Source organism: Agelaius phoeniceus, chromosome 1, assembly GCF_051311805.1.
Source record: "Agelaius phoeniceus isolate bAgePho1 chromosome 1, bAgePho1.hap1, whole genome shotgun sequence".
NCBI lineage: Eukaryota > Metazoa > Chordata > Aves > Passeriformes > Icteridae > Agelaius > Agelaius phoeniceus.
In genome coordinates, this window is record NC_135265.1 from 88,328,193 (window position 1) to 88,344,108 (window position 15,916).

General features: G+C 40.2%; 1 protein-coding gene across 6 annotated transcripts in view; it reads right to left on the bottom strand.

Moving 5' to 3' along the window:
- Positions 1 to 15,916, bottom strand: part of EPB41L4B (erythrocyte membrane protein band 4.1 like 4B) — a 194,022-nt gene that overhangs the window by 38,588 nt on the left and 139,518 nt on the right. For all 6 annotated transcript variants that reach the window (XM_077182841.1, XM_077182826.1, XM_077182821.1 and 3 more), the window contains one exon: positions 7,906 to 7,973. In XM_077182841.1, the coding sequence (XP_077038956.1) occupies positions 7,906 to 7,973 (68 nt within the window). The remainder of the gene's footprint in view (positions 1 to 7,905; positions 7,974 to 15,916) is intronic.

Sequence of the window (15,916 nt, forward strand, 5' to 3'; positions counted from 1 at the left end):
AAGATCCTTGCTACAGATTATGTGCTTTTTTACACACAAATTGAGTTCTGCTTCTTGTAAAGGAAAAATTTTCTGTGCCCTCCACTGCCCTTGCAATGAAAATTATGTGCAGTCTAGACAAAAGTCCAGTGCCCCTGTGGTCCAACAGATAGATAATGATCATACAGGAGCTGCTCTTCTCTCACAGCTCAGGGTAATGCAGGAGGTCAACATCTGGTATCTAAGGTCAAACTGAGCTACAAATCCTACCCCTACTCACAGCAACCAGGACAGCCATAATGAATTCTGTGCTTTCCAAGGAGACTAGGCACAGTTTAGGGGGCAGAGGACTAAGCCAAAGAAATGCACCACAAGTGGGGTATTTAATTAGCTTATCCTCATCTGAAAGGTCTGAGTACTGCTCCTTTCTCTGTAGTATGGAGGTTAAGAATACAATTACAAACAATTCATCAGCATTTGGCTTCAGGCAGCAGGTCAAAGAGGTCTTTAAGACTCAGAATGAAGTCAAAGAACATACACAGATGTACTATCTGCAATCTTTAATGCAGACTGGCATGCAAAGGCTATTCAAGAGTTCAGCTTGAAGTTATGACTTTGATGCAGAAATTACTGTGTGAGGTTCTTACAAAAAGCTAGAGCAGTAGATCCATTAATCTGTCCCTGGACTGAGGCCAGGATGATGTGTATTTAGATATTTGCTTATTTTTGGAAATGTTGGTTGAAATTTTTCAGTTGGAGACTGATTCTTTACAATCAGTTTTTTAAAGTAAAGACTGAATGAGAAAGAAGTTTTTTAAAAGCAATTCAAATTTTTTAGGAAGAAGCCAACAGAGATAATTATTTTAGTTTACCTAGAATAATTCACAATATATTTAAAAGGAGATATTTAAATGCAATATTTCAGACTCTGCCTCACAGAGGTAACTCCATTCTGAGTTTAAGAAAAAGCAGCCTGCTTGAATTCACTGAAGTTCATGCCAGGTGAGACTAAGCACATAATTCTTGATCAGCTTCCTGAAAGTTCTTTTGGATATATCTACTTTTCCAGGGAACTGAAGTCTTCAACTTGGGGAAACAAGCTGCCCATAATCATGCAGGTGAGGTATCAGGTCACATAAAAGCTACCCTGAACTTCACTGGAAGTATATGTATAAAAACAGATACTGGGATGCTAGTTTCACATTAAATTGTGTACACATTAGGCAAACATCAATACACTTTGCACCTTGCTTATACAGTCATATTTTGAGCCAGAGTTCTCTGTAAAACATGGTTCAGGTTCAGACTGAGGTATGTCAGCAGGACGTTAGCTCAGAGAGCAAAAGATGACAATTTAAATGTTTATATAGTTTGTACAGGTGAGAATGGAGAGGCAAAAGCACAAGAGTGCAGGCATTACTTTGAGAGACACTCCTTCCTTGATGATACATGGAAGTTATATTTTAGAAGTATCACTTTGGGCACAAAAGGTGTTGGACATTTTCCCATCAATTGAAAGGCAGCCAGACTCAAAGCCCAGTGCACCCCAGAGGCACAAGGCACAGCAGGTTGATCACATTCTGACAATCTGTATGAGCCAAGCTTACTCTGCAGTAGGCATTCAGAAGAGTGCCTGAGATTACTTCTCCTGATTCATCTGCACCCCGTAAACTTGATATAATTTAATGTTTTCCACCCCTCTTTTCTGTTGTGCAGCATCATCAAGCTCTACGAGATAACATTTAATTTTACGTTACGTGTTGAGCAGCTCCTAATGTAATTAGTCTGAATGTAATGGCGTAATTTGGTTTTGGATGGGAAGATTTACAAAGAAAATTAGAATAAATGAATGCACAAAGCACCAGCTGGTGCTTATACCTACTCCCACATAAGAAGAATATTGCTATTTGCAATCCTATGAAAGATGAGATAATTTGGATAACAAGGATCAACAAAGGGTGATGCAGCAGTTGGTCTAAACAGAAAGAAATCCACAGACAAATCCTGAACCATGTGGGATATAAAGCCTGCCAAATCTGGCAGTAACCCAAAAGCATATTTTAAGGGAAATAAATATTGCAGTGCATAAATGTACCACATGGTGCATGACAGCAAATGGCAACAGCAACAAGAACAGTAATAACTGACCAGCCAACTCGAGGGCTTCAGCTGAAGAGGGCTCCTGACTGACAACTGAACTTATATTTACACTTTTGATCACTATTTTGAGTAAGAGGCTGTCTAATCTCCATCCTGTGTTTGGAGGTTTTCAAAATTCAGATAGACAAATCCATGGCTGACTTGATCTAGAGTTGGTGACAGTCCTGCCTTGAGCCCTCATAAAATGAAGACTAACATGCAGGAGATGAAGAAGGTATTAGTGCTTACATGTACCAAACGTATCATATCTAAGCTTTCCTGAGCAGCACGTGAACATGAAGAAAAGTGTATATTATCAGCAAATCCTGTTGCTAGGTAATTCCTGTCTTACAAATTTTACTTCAGTTGCTTACCCAACTTGTTTAACTTCAGGCATTTTTACCAACATTTTTACTGCTGGATTTATCCCAAGATGAAAATTTACTTTGGCAAACAGGCTTTGCCCAAAGACAGAGGGTATTTTGCTTTGTCCTAAGTTGTAGCAATTCTTAGCATCTGAACTATTTTGGTGTAATTCTTAACTCTGGAGTTCCTTAAGCCAGTATAGCAGAATTATACCTGGACTTGCATTCAGACATGTTGGAAGAAGAAAATAAAATAGGAAAAAGTGCAGATCTTTATCTTAAATACAGTCCAAACGTGTATGTGTGAACCTACGTGCACATGTACTCAGGTATCCATGCTATATGATTATCCAGGTGGTCCTAGCCAGAAAGAAAACATGCTTCAAAGAGTTTTCAGGAGAAATTAATATATAGGCACTGGGGAAATTGTACAGCTGGTGCTTCTGTTTGGCAAAGATTTGACTAAGAAAACAAATTCTTTTCATGGGGATCTGTGCTTAGCCATATTCCTTATTATATTTAATAAATTAAGCAGGCTGGCAATTAGGCAATACATTTCTGCAAAGAAAGTTCACGAGTTTATCTTTCTAGCATCCATCCCCTAACTGAGAAATGGGTGAGGTTTATAAAAAAGTGAAAAGGTGACTTTGCAATTCCCATTCCCTTGATACACTGCAGGACAGAAACCTCCACGTCCCAAATCAGAAGGTGGGACGTGCCTCTGATCAAGAGTAAAGTGTGACCAGAGGTGATAGGAAAGCTGCTGACTACACTTTTTATTTTCCTTTTTTGCACAACACTTTACTTCCTTCACTATACTTCCTTCTTTGTTTTTGGCAGACAGCTGGAACCCTGATCTCTCAAGGCTAAAAGAATCAAATACAAAAAAACTAGTTGGTAGAGGCAGGGGATCAGAGCCTTAAGAAAACCATAAGAACATTCAGTAATCTCAAACGTGAATTAAATTCGATATCTAATCAGAAAATTCTCCCAAAACACTTCTCCCTCAACAGTTCCATCTGGACACAGAGACAGATACCTGAGTGTCAGGAATTCTCTAACAGATGGGAAAATTCCTCTGCTGCTTCCTCATAATCCCTTCTGGAGCATTTGCTACCATGACAGGTCCTTTTATAATACTAAAGAAGAAAGTGATCTGTTAGGCTTTTCTAGCTCTATTGTAAGATGAATTCCTCTTGTTGGCCTTGAAAAGGATGGATGTGATCACTTCTTCCCTTGTACACTTGGGGTCTAGATCCCAAAAGAAGCACTATTAAAAATCCTAGCAAAATGACTGCCCTAACAAATTCCAAACTAACCCAGTGTTGACACAAACACATTTTTACTACATGCCTTAACAATGCATGCCTCACCATGTGAAGTGGTGACTGCAAACTAACTGTATCTCTTCTTGATTCAACACAGGCAGTATAAAAAGAAAAAAAAAAAAAAGAAAAACAAAAGAGTAAAAAAAAGTAAGCAAATACATAAATAACACTTTTTTTTTTCCCAGGTATTTCTTCCAAAAACCAGTGTTCTCTTCTGCCTTGTCCAAAATGCATACAGCCCAGCTGTATAGTGACCAGTATATAGTTATAGAGTACATATTACTTTGGTGTTGAAGAAAATGTGTGTGCTTTCAGATCTGTTACAACAGAGTTGTAATAAAGAAAGGTTTGACTTTTCTTCAGAGGACTCCTGTATCTTATCAAGGTAACTCATGGCTCTCCTATTTAATTTATTCCTGCTAGAGAAATTCCCCTCCTGTTAGCTGCTCTCATTTGACTTTGTTCAGGTGAGAACTCTGTCACATGCAGCCCAGACGGATCCAGCTGAGGCAACCATCCAACTTCCCTGTAGCCAGTGTCCAGATCTGCAGCTCTGTTACAGGTTATCTGCAAAGCAGTAGGGTAACCAAGGGGAATGTACAACTATGTCCCAATTCAGAGTGTAATTGAGGATTAAAGAGGATGTAAGCTAGAATGCTGCAGCATGTATTCAGTTACTGAGTCACCTGCTCTTTCATCATTTAATGTTGGAACCAGCACTTGAAACAGTCTGGGAGGAAAAAAAAAATTCTATCCAGAGGAGGAAAACCTACAGAAAAATGTAGGACTGCTCTCCAGAAGCAGGGAGTGAGAGAGGACTGCAGTCTGCTGTGATCCCATATCCTCCTGCATCCTAATCTGGTGTGTATAGGTTACCTATTAACTGCAAGATCAGGAGACAACCTTGCAATTCCAGCCTCTGCACCAAATGACAGAGAAAATTTAACAAGGCTTCCCCTCCTGAAAGCTGCAAAGTTAGTGCTATTTCAGCTTCAGCTCTGATTGCCCCTTCCTCATACTTAAAATTACTTACATAAAGAAGTGTTCAGAGTTTGCCAGAAGACACAGAAAACAGGTGGATAAACTGCCTGATACATGACAACTTTGCATAGTACAACATTATCCTGAGGCCATGCCCAAGAAAATTACTGGAGACTGACTTGCAGGAAAAGTGGCTATACCACACAGACATATGAGTAATTACTAGTTGAACCAGAACTAATTCTACAAAGAGCTATAGCAATTGTTAGCCAAATTGAGTCTGTCATGGCAGATGCTAAAATAATTGCTATGGGAGATTACAGGCCATATCCAAGCAGTTAATTCATTAAAAGTATAATATTCAGAATGGCAATGGAGGAGCAGACAAAATGGTAGCAAAGAGAGCACAATTTTTTAATCAAACAAGCACTACTGCTGTCCTCTGTCACCCTCTAGTTCCCTATTAATACAAACAATTCATGCTTCAGTTACTGCTCAAAACTGCATATGTATGCTTACTAGAAAGCCTGAATGAATTTCCCCGTGTCTTGGGTTTGGAAAAAACAAAGAATTTTGTAGTGTTTTGTACAGTTATCAGTGTGAAAAATAGACAAAGTAATTGTCCCTGCTATAAATCCCTCACATGAAAAGAGTGGAGTATTGTTAAAAAGCTGTGACAGCTACTGGTTTCAACCAGCAAGATATTTCAGCAGAGTCCTCAAAGATTCACAGAGGCGTTGTTTACAGAAATGTCTGCATGAGCACTTGCAGGGAAAAAACATATATTCCATGTGGAAGGTTTTTTTAACCAAGGGTTGTTTTGCTTGTCTCTGCTAAAGAGAAGAGAAAAGCTCCCAGACAATTTGTCTCCCAGTATGAACTAACCCTTGGCTCTACTCAGATGCAATTCCTAGCAGAGCAAAGGCTCATTTACGTCCATCAAATTCCACAAGACAGAGGTTATAGAGAATGTTATTGGCAAATAGATCACATGCTGGCTGGCTGCAGAGGTGCATATAGCCCTGCAGAAAGGGTAGCTGCTTGAAGGAGAAAGAAAATGGTTAGACACTGGATTTATTTTGCATTTTTCTCTGAGTTTTGAATGCAGGCTGTTAAAATTGGTCTATCCCTTAAAACTGGTCTATCCCTGAGCATTGATTACTTGGATATGTGCACCTTCAGGACACAGCAATAAAAGAATACCATTTCATTTGGTACAACTCACTGTAGAGGAAATGATGCTTGACATATCACAGATAAAAATAAATATTAGAAAAATATACACCAGAATGCTGCATACCAAGAACTCCAATGAGACTTTTACAATTTTATAAGCTTGGATGTGTGTGAAAGAAAACAGTGAAATTTGCTTTGCAGCCAGGTTACCAACCTTACCTCATGCTGAATAGCACTTTACTAAAAAGCACTTTACAAAGCACACCACACATTTACAGTTCAACATGATGCAGCAGAAGAGAACCTATTCCAAAATGTGGAGTAAAAAGGCTTTTCTACAGATGTTATGCAGAAGTTGAGCAGAAGTGATTAAGGAAAACAAGTCTGTAGCCACAATCCCAGTCACACAGGGATATTCAAATTAGGTCCTCCGGAACTGCTTCTGGAAGTGACAGCAAACAAAGAAAGTGCTGTGCCAGAGACAGCATGGGAAACCCATTTCAATTAAACAAAGAAATAGGTCACTGTGCAATGTATGCGATGAGTTTTCTTAAGAAAGAAAATAATTTCTCAAGAAAGTTTAGTGCAGGTCTAAGAAGAGCAACAGCACAGAAGAAAAATGGGTGAATCTAAATATCAAACAGACTTTACAGCCTCTTGGACAAACAAATGAGAAAATCATGGCCTCTCAGGTGAGACATTTCAGCTCTGCAGGGTATCCCAAGATAAGAGACTGGGAAACTGGTAATCACAGCTGCACTACAAGCAATCCAGGTGCTGCCATGGGAGGCAACAGCATCGCCTCTTGTGTCTCCTCCTGCCTCAGTACCATCAACCATGCCCACCATTCTTATCTAGGTAGCTGCTTTCATTAAGCAAACACAGGAACTCTGCTAGCCCATTCTGGTCAGAAAGGAATTTCTGAATGAGGTGGTTTTTGAAGGCTAGTGAAGATTTATCACACTGTAGGGAAAATACAATTTGAAATAAACATTGACAAAATTTTCCCAACTATAAGTGTTAATTTTTGAGTTCAGAATGACTTAATTTTTCAAATAAAATTCATTACGCCCCTCAACTAGATTTTTCTATAAGATGATTGTCTGTTTTCTGTTGCAAGAATCACCACCTAAAATTTATAAAATAAAATCATGAGATGACTAGTGCTCCAGTACATATGTGTATTACATATACATGAACATATAAAAACCAGATACACTGGTGTAATTAGCTGATTAACAGCCATGCTGTAAATCCACAACATTTTTCCCTCAAACTCTCCCCCCAGATTTCAACACTGCAGATGTTCAAAGTGATGGAACTACCAGACACATAGAGGCAGGTGATTTCCAAATTCTCCTGCTGTAACCTCCTCTCTAATCACCTGCTGGAAGACAGCATACTGTGCCACTCAAATCATCTTTACAATTAACATGCCTCTTCAAATGGCCACTCCAATGAAGAAAGACTATTATCCTCTATCAACAGAAGAAAAGTACAATCAAAAGTAGTTACTACTGTCTGCAAATGAGCCATTTTTCTGAAGACTGTATACCAAATGCCTCTTCTTCTGTGAAGAAAAGACCTTGCACAAATCAGGAAAATGCAGACACAGGGATATTCCAGTTTGGACACCTAGCATTTTTCTGATAGAAAAGTTATGAAAACTGTTTTGTCATTTATTGAAATAGATACACTTAGCCTGATCTTTAAAGCTGAGATTTTATCAATTCTTAAACTATCTCTGATATATATGTATAAAATAAGCACTGTTCTGACAGCCACCTTCTCCTCAGGTCATTGCATGGTGAACTTTACACAGCAACCTGGAGATGAGCAAATTGAACTGTAACAACAAGTTGAAATAATGTTTGGAAAATGCCTCATTACATCATATATTAATTGTTTGCTTCCCCTACAGACAAGAAGCAACAGACCTTACATTAGGATCCTGCAGACTGGAGGTCTTACTGGGATTTACAAAAGAGGTCTCTTCTTTCACAGCCTGTTAAAAGAAGGAGCCAAAGTTTAGTACAACATCCATGCACTTAGGATAATACAACTGTTTATTAAAAAAATATTCCTGTAAGCAGCTCAGAAAACTGCAGCACCCAAAATGCCTACTCTGTCCAGATTTAAAAGACATGATCTTTTTGGGTTTTCATCACCTACAGCTGAGATTCACTGTGATGAGCAACAATGTACAATGGGCAATAGTATAAGGGAGAGAGAGATTGGTACTGGAGGAGAAAGAAAGGAACACTGACATTTATGGCTCCACCAGAAAGCACTTGAGCAGAAATCATACAAAGTCTACACAGACAAACATACTGTAATTGAGCTGTCCTTTCAATTGGAGTAGAATAAATATTTATTCTGAAATAATGATGCCAACTTTTCATTCAGTTTTTGAAAATCTAACTGAAAAATGTGATTCCCTACATATATTCACACTGTATGCACAATTCACAGAAAATCTCACTCACTACCGCTCTCTGCTAAATTACAGAGTCCTGTCTCTCATATGCCATTTTTCTGTCGATTTGAAAATACTAGTATTGCAAAATATCCCCCATGGAAATTCCTTTATTACCTAGGAAATGCCCAATCTGGGCAGGTGTTGATATACTCTTCATATGAGATGCAGTATTCCCAATCCATGTGTAAATGCCAGGGTGAGGACAACACTGCCCCCCACTACAGAAAATACTGACTACAGAGACAAGAGTATTTCCAAATACTCCTCCCCATCAGCCAGGGACTTCTCAGACTGTGACATTTTCACCCTGCTATGTGAACAGAGGGGGACTGAAATAGTCCCACAACAGAGTGGTTTTTCAGTGTTCAGTATCTGAACCACAGTAATTTGAGGCCGTAGGTCCAGATCAAATTAAATTAAATGTGTCAGTCTAATCCTCTTAAAATAGGATGAAACAGATTTCTTCAAATCCATCAAATCCAAATCAAAGGATTTTACAGACACATAAAAATATTGTAATGTTACATAAGACCTTCCATTCAATAAAAAATGAAATATTTTGTTTGTGGGTTCTCATAAGAAAAGGAAACAAAATCAAATCTGAGTTTCTTCTATACCTTAGCGATGAACTAAAATAAAAATATCAGTAGGGATACTCAGTGCTTGGGGAAATCACCCAAGTGTTGGTTTGTTTTCCCCTTATGCTAGAGGGAACAGAACCCTCACTGCCACTTCCCAGATCATTATTTACCAGATCATCAGCCATGGTGGGAAGGGACTGCTCCAGCTTAATTGTGTACACACAATTAACTGTATGGGCAATTAAACTGGAACCACTGGGAACCTGACAGAAAGTGAACTCTGTTCTGGGTTCTTCTCCTCCGGCCCAGGCACTAGCTGAAGTGATGGGTTAGAGGGCATTTTGAGACAAGTCCTTTAGTAGGAAGTTCATCCCTTCCTATTAGAATTGTTGAACCTTGTATATTGATACCAAAGCCCCCATGTGCAGAGAGGGGACCCTCTGACCCTCATCAGCAGCTTTATCCCTCTCCTAGAGGGCTAGTTCACAGAGGAAGCTGGTTTTCAGCTAGGTTACTTGGAGGAGAACAGGATCAGCAGCAGCTACTGGAGAAGCTCCACTCCATGTAGTACCCTTACATATTTGGGTTTAATTTCCCTCAGGCAGAGGTTTTCTCAGTCCTGCACAAACACTCCAGAAATTAAGGAATCAGATAAATGTGAGACATTATCCCTACACCACCATCATTGTAACTCAGCCACCAAATGTTTTGCTGCTAAGGTTTTCAGTGAATTAATGTCACATCATAAACCTTTTGGGGATCAGGAGTTCAATTTTAAAATTTTAATAAATAATTTGTAGCTTTAGGCAATTCAGCTCAGCTTTAGAAAACATTTTTACTAGTTTTCTAGTAGCTCTGTCTTGCATAATGTTTATTCAAACTCTATTGATTTCTTGAAAGGAAAGAAAAAAAGTTTTTAAGGACTTGAGAGAAAGCATTGAAAATCATTCTTTGTTGGCATAGATGAGCAGTGGAAGCAATATTTCTTTGTTCTACAGAAATTATAATGCTTTTTATAAAGCTGTTTGGTTTCTGAAATCTGTAAATGTGAATCCAGCTGTCAGAAATCTAATACAAGGTCTCTTCTTCCACACTGATGTCTTAGCAACATTTTATTGTTAAGCCTGTCAAGCTAGCTGCTTATTATGTGTCAAATTGGTTACTTTTTAAAACTACAAATTTTAGTTCATTCCAATTTTCACGAAAGTAATTGATCTGCATTTTAAGATGCACTTGAACACAACAATGGAAAAGAGATTACAGAGATCAAGAACGCAATGCAGGGGTTGTGACTAGCAATGAAATTATTAAAATTCCACCTCCTTAAATGCAATAAGCCATGGATCTCATTAGCCAGCTGAGAGGGCTTCACTATGTTAGAGCCTTCATGGCTTCTCAGCTCTCTGGCTACATTATTTCTCTCTTTTGTCTTCTCTCCATTGGAAGGCTAAGCCTGCATTTCAAGAAGTCATATATTCCTAAGCAGCATGACCAGTATCCTCTATCAATGAGGAACTTCTCTTGGTGTTAATTTTTCTCCGTTATTACTCAGGTTTTAGAGATCAGAAAATACTCCTGAACCCACAACTAAGCACTGCAGACCAGTGAGCAAGTAATCCCACTCTAAATTGTAAGGAGAGAGGGAGCATGCAAAGAAATGGGGGGGCTTGAACAGCCCCAGGTGATAAAGCCTGTCCTCAGGGTGCCATGGGTGTGCATTAGCAGGTACAGATTAACAAGGATGGGCTCATTCTTCTCACTTTATGCCTTTCCTCCCTAGCTGTGGATGAACAGACACAGGAAAATGTTATAATTGCAACCTCTTCTGCAAAGGGCTGCAGCTGAGAGAAAGTGTACCACCCCTGCATCACTTGAGGGCTTATTGGCTTTTGGGGTGTTTGTACAAAATGAGGTCAGTAAGTCATCACCTGGCAGCCTGTTGCTTTTATTTTGCTTCTTAACACTGCAAGTCACAGTCACTGATCACAGAAGGACTCTCTCAGCCTTACTGAAAAGACATGACTGTAGAAGAAGGGTTATGCTTGTAGACAGCCCTTGCAATGTAATTCCCAGATGGTTTGCTGTCATTTGAAAACAAGTGTACCTGCTGGGGCCAGGATTTGGGTTTCCATTGCAGGATGCCTTCCAGCAATGGAGAAAGGGGGTTTAGCCAAGGGTGGCAGGAGGTGCCTAGTAGGGAATGTACACACAGAGCTGGGCAGAGGCTCTCACCCACTGAAAGCCCAGCACTGAGCTGTGTAAGAAAGACAGAGGCAGAAGCAAAGCATGAAGCTGCTTAGGTCTTAACTAAGGCAGATTCTCCTCTCCCACAGAGGCTGCTACTCTGAGGGAGAGATTTCAGCGCATAACAGACCTGGAAGCCCAATTTATACAGAAGCAGATTAATTTAATAATTACCCAAAGAGAAACAAGCTACTTTTCTGGCTACCAGACTGCAAATAAAATTAAAAGTTTATCCATATAATCCATCCACACAATGCCATTCTGGGGTTTTTTTATCTGCATCAGGCCTAGAGGAAAAGAAAAATCATTAATTTTCTGTTTTCATATGCCATTAACTTTCTGGATGATATTAGAAACCAAGAACTACTTTATCATTTTAAGCATTGCTTTATACTATGACAGGACAAGAAACATGACTGGGCAGCAATGCCATTGTACAGGCTCTCTTCACAGATGATTGCTAAGAAATAGTTTCACCAAAGGATGAAAAGAGGAGAAAAGTATATAAATTTTGTCCACAGCTCCCTGAGCCATCTACCTATGGGCAGCTGGGAGTTCTCAGACTGCTTTTCAGTCAACTCCTGAGCAGTGCTAATCCCTGCTGCTGTCTTGGCAGCCAAGCCCTTTGGAGACTTAGAGAGGGGGTGGATGCTCCAGGGATGCTACACCAGACTCTGCTGAGCTTTCCAGAGGAGGTGGGAACACTTTCTGGCCCCTGAGAGTAATCCCATGCATAAATTCATAAGCCCTGGTGGCTGGATTTGCCTAGTGAACAGCAGCTCCTTCAATTTTCTTCTGAAGAAAGAGTTAGCCCCAGGGTAATGGAGGACAGAACCTTAAAATGGGAATTCGTTGCACCAAGCGTATACCAAGAGGGGAAATACAGTAAAGACAGAACTTTGGGTGCAGACTTCTGTGATTTTTGCCACTGGGGCACTGTGCAAGGCAGTCTGTGCTCTTCATGCCTCAAGCAAGCACCATGGGGAGCTAGTGTCACTGTGTCTCTCCTCCTTCACAAGGGGAATTGCTGCGGCTCTCACCTCTACTGATCCAAAATAGGAGCACCTTGGATAAGCAAAAAAACTGCATGAAGAATCAGATCACTGCAGCCCAGGGGGAGTGCCAGGTTCTCATCTGAGAATGACAAGGGTCTAGAAGGCTCATAGGAAACATATGATGGCCCTTATTTAGCAATTTCACAAAGTTCTCAGTTGCAGAAAGGAAGGGAGAGCAACACAGCTTTCACATGTTTGGAGATCTTCAAAGGTAAGGAAGGAATGACTCTCACCACAGTGGCCTGGAAATACTTCTCTATCTTGGCTCTTTCTGAATCTGTAATGATGGTAAGGAGGCCTGAATCATATTTGATTTTTCAGCTCTTTATCAACAATTTAATCTTTTGTCAGCCATGCCAAATGTTGGCTGATCTCATTAGATAATACAGGCTAAGGAACATGTCATCAGGAAGAATGTTCTGCCAAGGTAAACCTATCTTGGTGATTTAATATGTCAAATGTAACTTCTCAGGCAGAAAAGCATGATGTTTATGTCTCTTGGGAGCAGACTACTCTGGTTTTTTTCCCCTCTGAATGAGGTATAGCACCATGGGCTATGGTGAGGCTCTTACACATCAAGGCAATTAACAGTACTTGTCTCATCATGTCCTGGCCAACTCTCAGAGAGGAGACAGAGCTGACATACCCACAGCTCTGTCAGCTCTTGTGACACCACTGCCACATTTGCCTCCACTATCCCAGGGAATAAACTCAAGATCTCATCAGTTCCCATAATCTGTTTATATACATCTTCACTCCCCTTCTGTACCTCCAGCAAGGCTGCCACAATTCCTTCCCTGATTTTGAGGTATCATTGCTGACGCTCTTCTAATGAGCTGCCATGTATCATATATTCATCACACACAATCAAAATCTTGTATTTTTGTACCTGTGGAACCATGAAATTCCTGTAGCCTCACTTTTTAAGTTGAGCAAACCTGTTTCGACGTAGCAACTGAACACAGAGAATTTGAAGCTGAGCCATTTTTAAATTCCATTGTTATGAACAATTATAACTGATTCGATGTTGCACTTGCTGCTGTTCCAGCTGAGAGTCCCAGAGCAGTTGCTTCTTTTTACCTAGCCTGAAACTTGACAGTGAGGTTATTGCTCATCCAAGTGGGTGACTAACAGCAACAGCTTTAGCAAGAAAGGCACAGTGTACATAAGGAGCTGTGGAAGCTTCCCCCACAGCCTGAACACCTCAGCTGTGACCTGCTATGCTCACATAATTTCAGTTCTGATCTCTGTGCAAAGACTGTCAAATTGTGCAGTAGCTCAGTGCTGTGAATAAAGACGGATGGAGAGAGGGAGGAAAGGAGGAGAGGGAAGCAAACAGCAACTAATTCATGATGGAAGGAGCCTGAAATGTTGGAAAAGCTGATCCTTTCAGGGTACTTAAGTCAACATCTAGTGAAAGCTGAGAATTCCTCTGGGTATCCAGAAGGATTTGTTTAAGTCCTATAATAAGAAAGATCACATATGATTATAAATCCTCAAGTGTCTTCCCCTCACCTACTCTATTTTCATTCATGACCTGATTAGGGTTTGAATCCAGATCTCCTTAAGTGAATAAAGTTCCAAAGACCCAGCTTACATAAAGACGGGGAATTTTTTCTAGAAATATACGGCAAAATCATCTGGACTTTGAAGATGACAAGTCCTTACACTTGGCTTATTCCTTAAAGGAGGCAGAACACTAAAAGAGACAAAGAATTGTCAAAAATGTATTCATGACAGACTGGCACTGTGGATCAACTCACTTCTGCACCTTTTCTACCATAAATAATGCATAGATGCCAGTCTCATTTACATTGCAGCCATGGCTTGTATCTATGTAGAGAGCACAGGATGACACCGGTATCCTGCATGACCTGAGGTATTTTCTGTACCATGGACCTGTCCTTTCCTCAAGACAACTCTAAACAGCACAGACAACCTGCACTTACTCACATATTTGCAGAACTTAAGGCAAAACTACATGATATTCGGCCTGTACTTGTTTCTAGGAAAGGGAGAAAAAAGAGAGATGGCTATCGACCTGGCCTAAAAATTTGCATGTGTATAGGCTTGTCAAGAAAGTTAGAGTGTGAAAGGAGTTAGAGGACTGAACGTCCCTTTGTTCAGCCTAAATGTCCCTTTGTTTACTGAGAACCAAGGCAGGGGAATCAATGGCTTGAGAACCCAAACCCGGCTGATTGAAGATACCTCTCCCTGGCCAAGAGTTTCCATCGGGGTTGAAAAGGGAGAAATAAATGAGATTTTGTATGCTCTTTTGTAAGGACCCTGCAGCTCCAAACCACCTTTTCTCACCACTTTTTTTTTTTTTTTCTCAGCGAACAACCCATAATGTAGCTCATAGTAATGTCACGTTTATTTGTCTTCTATAAACTGCACTGCAAAAATGTACCTGCAAAATGAGCTTGGCCTTCCCGTGTCTGCAGACAAGAGGAAGATGTGAGTGATGCAAAAATCAGCTGCAGAAGAAATCTCTGAGAAAAGGGATCCTTCCCTGTGCTAACCTGCTGGACACACATCAACCCAAGGATTTAGGAAAACCTGGGTAACAGGTACAGAATACAGACACCACTTGTGGATGACAAACTGCTAGAACACTGCCTGCCAAAATAAAAAGCCCTGCTGAGATAGCTGTACATTTGCTCAGGATCCTGTGCTTAATTTTAAGGATAATTAGGATTTGTCCAAAGCCAAAATGGATAAAAATAACAACTGAAACCTTCAAGTATCTTTCCTTCATCACTTGGGCCATGAACTTTTTGGCAAAAGGGACTCTTTTTTTGATACCAACAAGTTATCTCTGCTCAATCACAGCATTTCAGCACTGACTCATGCAAGCTGCAAAGGGGTTTTAAATGCTAGGGAGAGCTGGTCTTTTGTATTCTGACAGCTCCTTACTGCAGCTTTATAGGAGTACCTCTCAAATGAAGAGCCTGGAATATATGCAAAAAAAAAAAATAAAAGACATGTCAGTTGCTTCACAGTGTTTAGGGCTCCCCTGGAGCTTAATTATGTGGGAACTGTGACATGTAGTCTGTCAGCTAAAAGGTGGCAGATCCCTGTGGCACAGTTTGAGAGGTGTGTTGTGAAACATTACTCATTTGCTCTCATGCTACAGGTAAGTATGGCATGCTCTGTGCAAGCCACAGGTTCCCACAGCTGCATGTGGGCTCCTCACGTTTCTCATCTGTGGTGCCCATGGCAGTGAGCTCCTAGATCCAGCTTCCAGCATCCCTGTGCACGCTGCAGTTTGATTCTACATTTAGATGAGTAGCACATAAACATTCCCATCTTCACCAAATAAAGAAAAACAACAACCCTCACTCATGTTAGTTTTCTGCTGCTCTATAACTCTAAACCAAAAGCAGAGCTAAGTGATCAGCACCATAACCTTACAAATTTTCTGTCTCTAACTCAGGGCTATAACTATGGGAGATGTATTGTCCCCTAGGAATGTGATAAGCTCTTTGGCACAATTCTGAAATGAAAAAGCACAGAGATCATATTTCAGGATATATTTTCAAATGTCTAGCCACATTTTCCCTGGTTTCATTTTTTAAATCATAAGCAC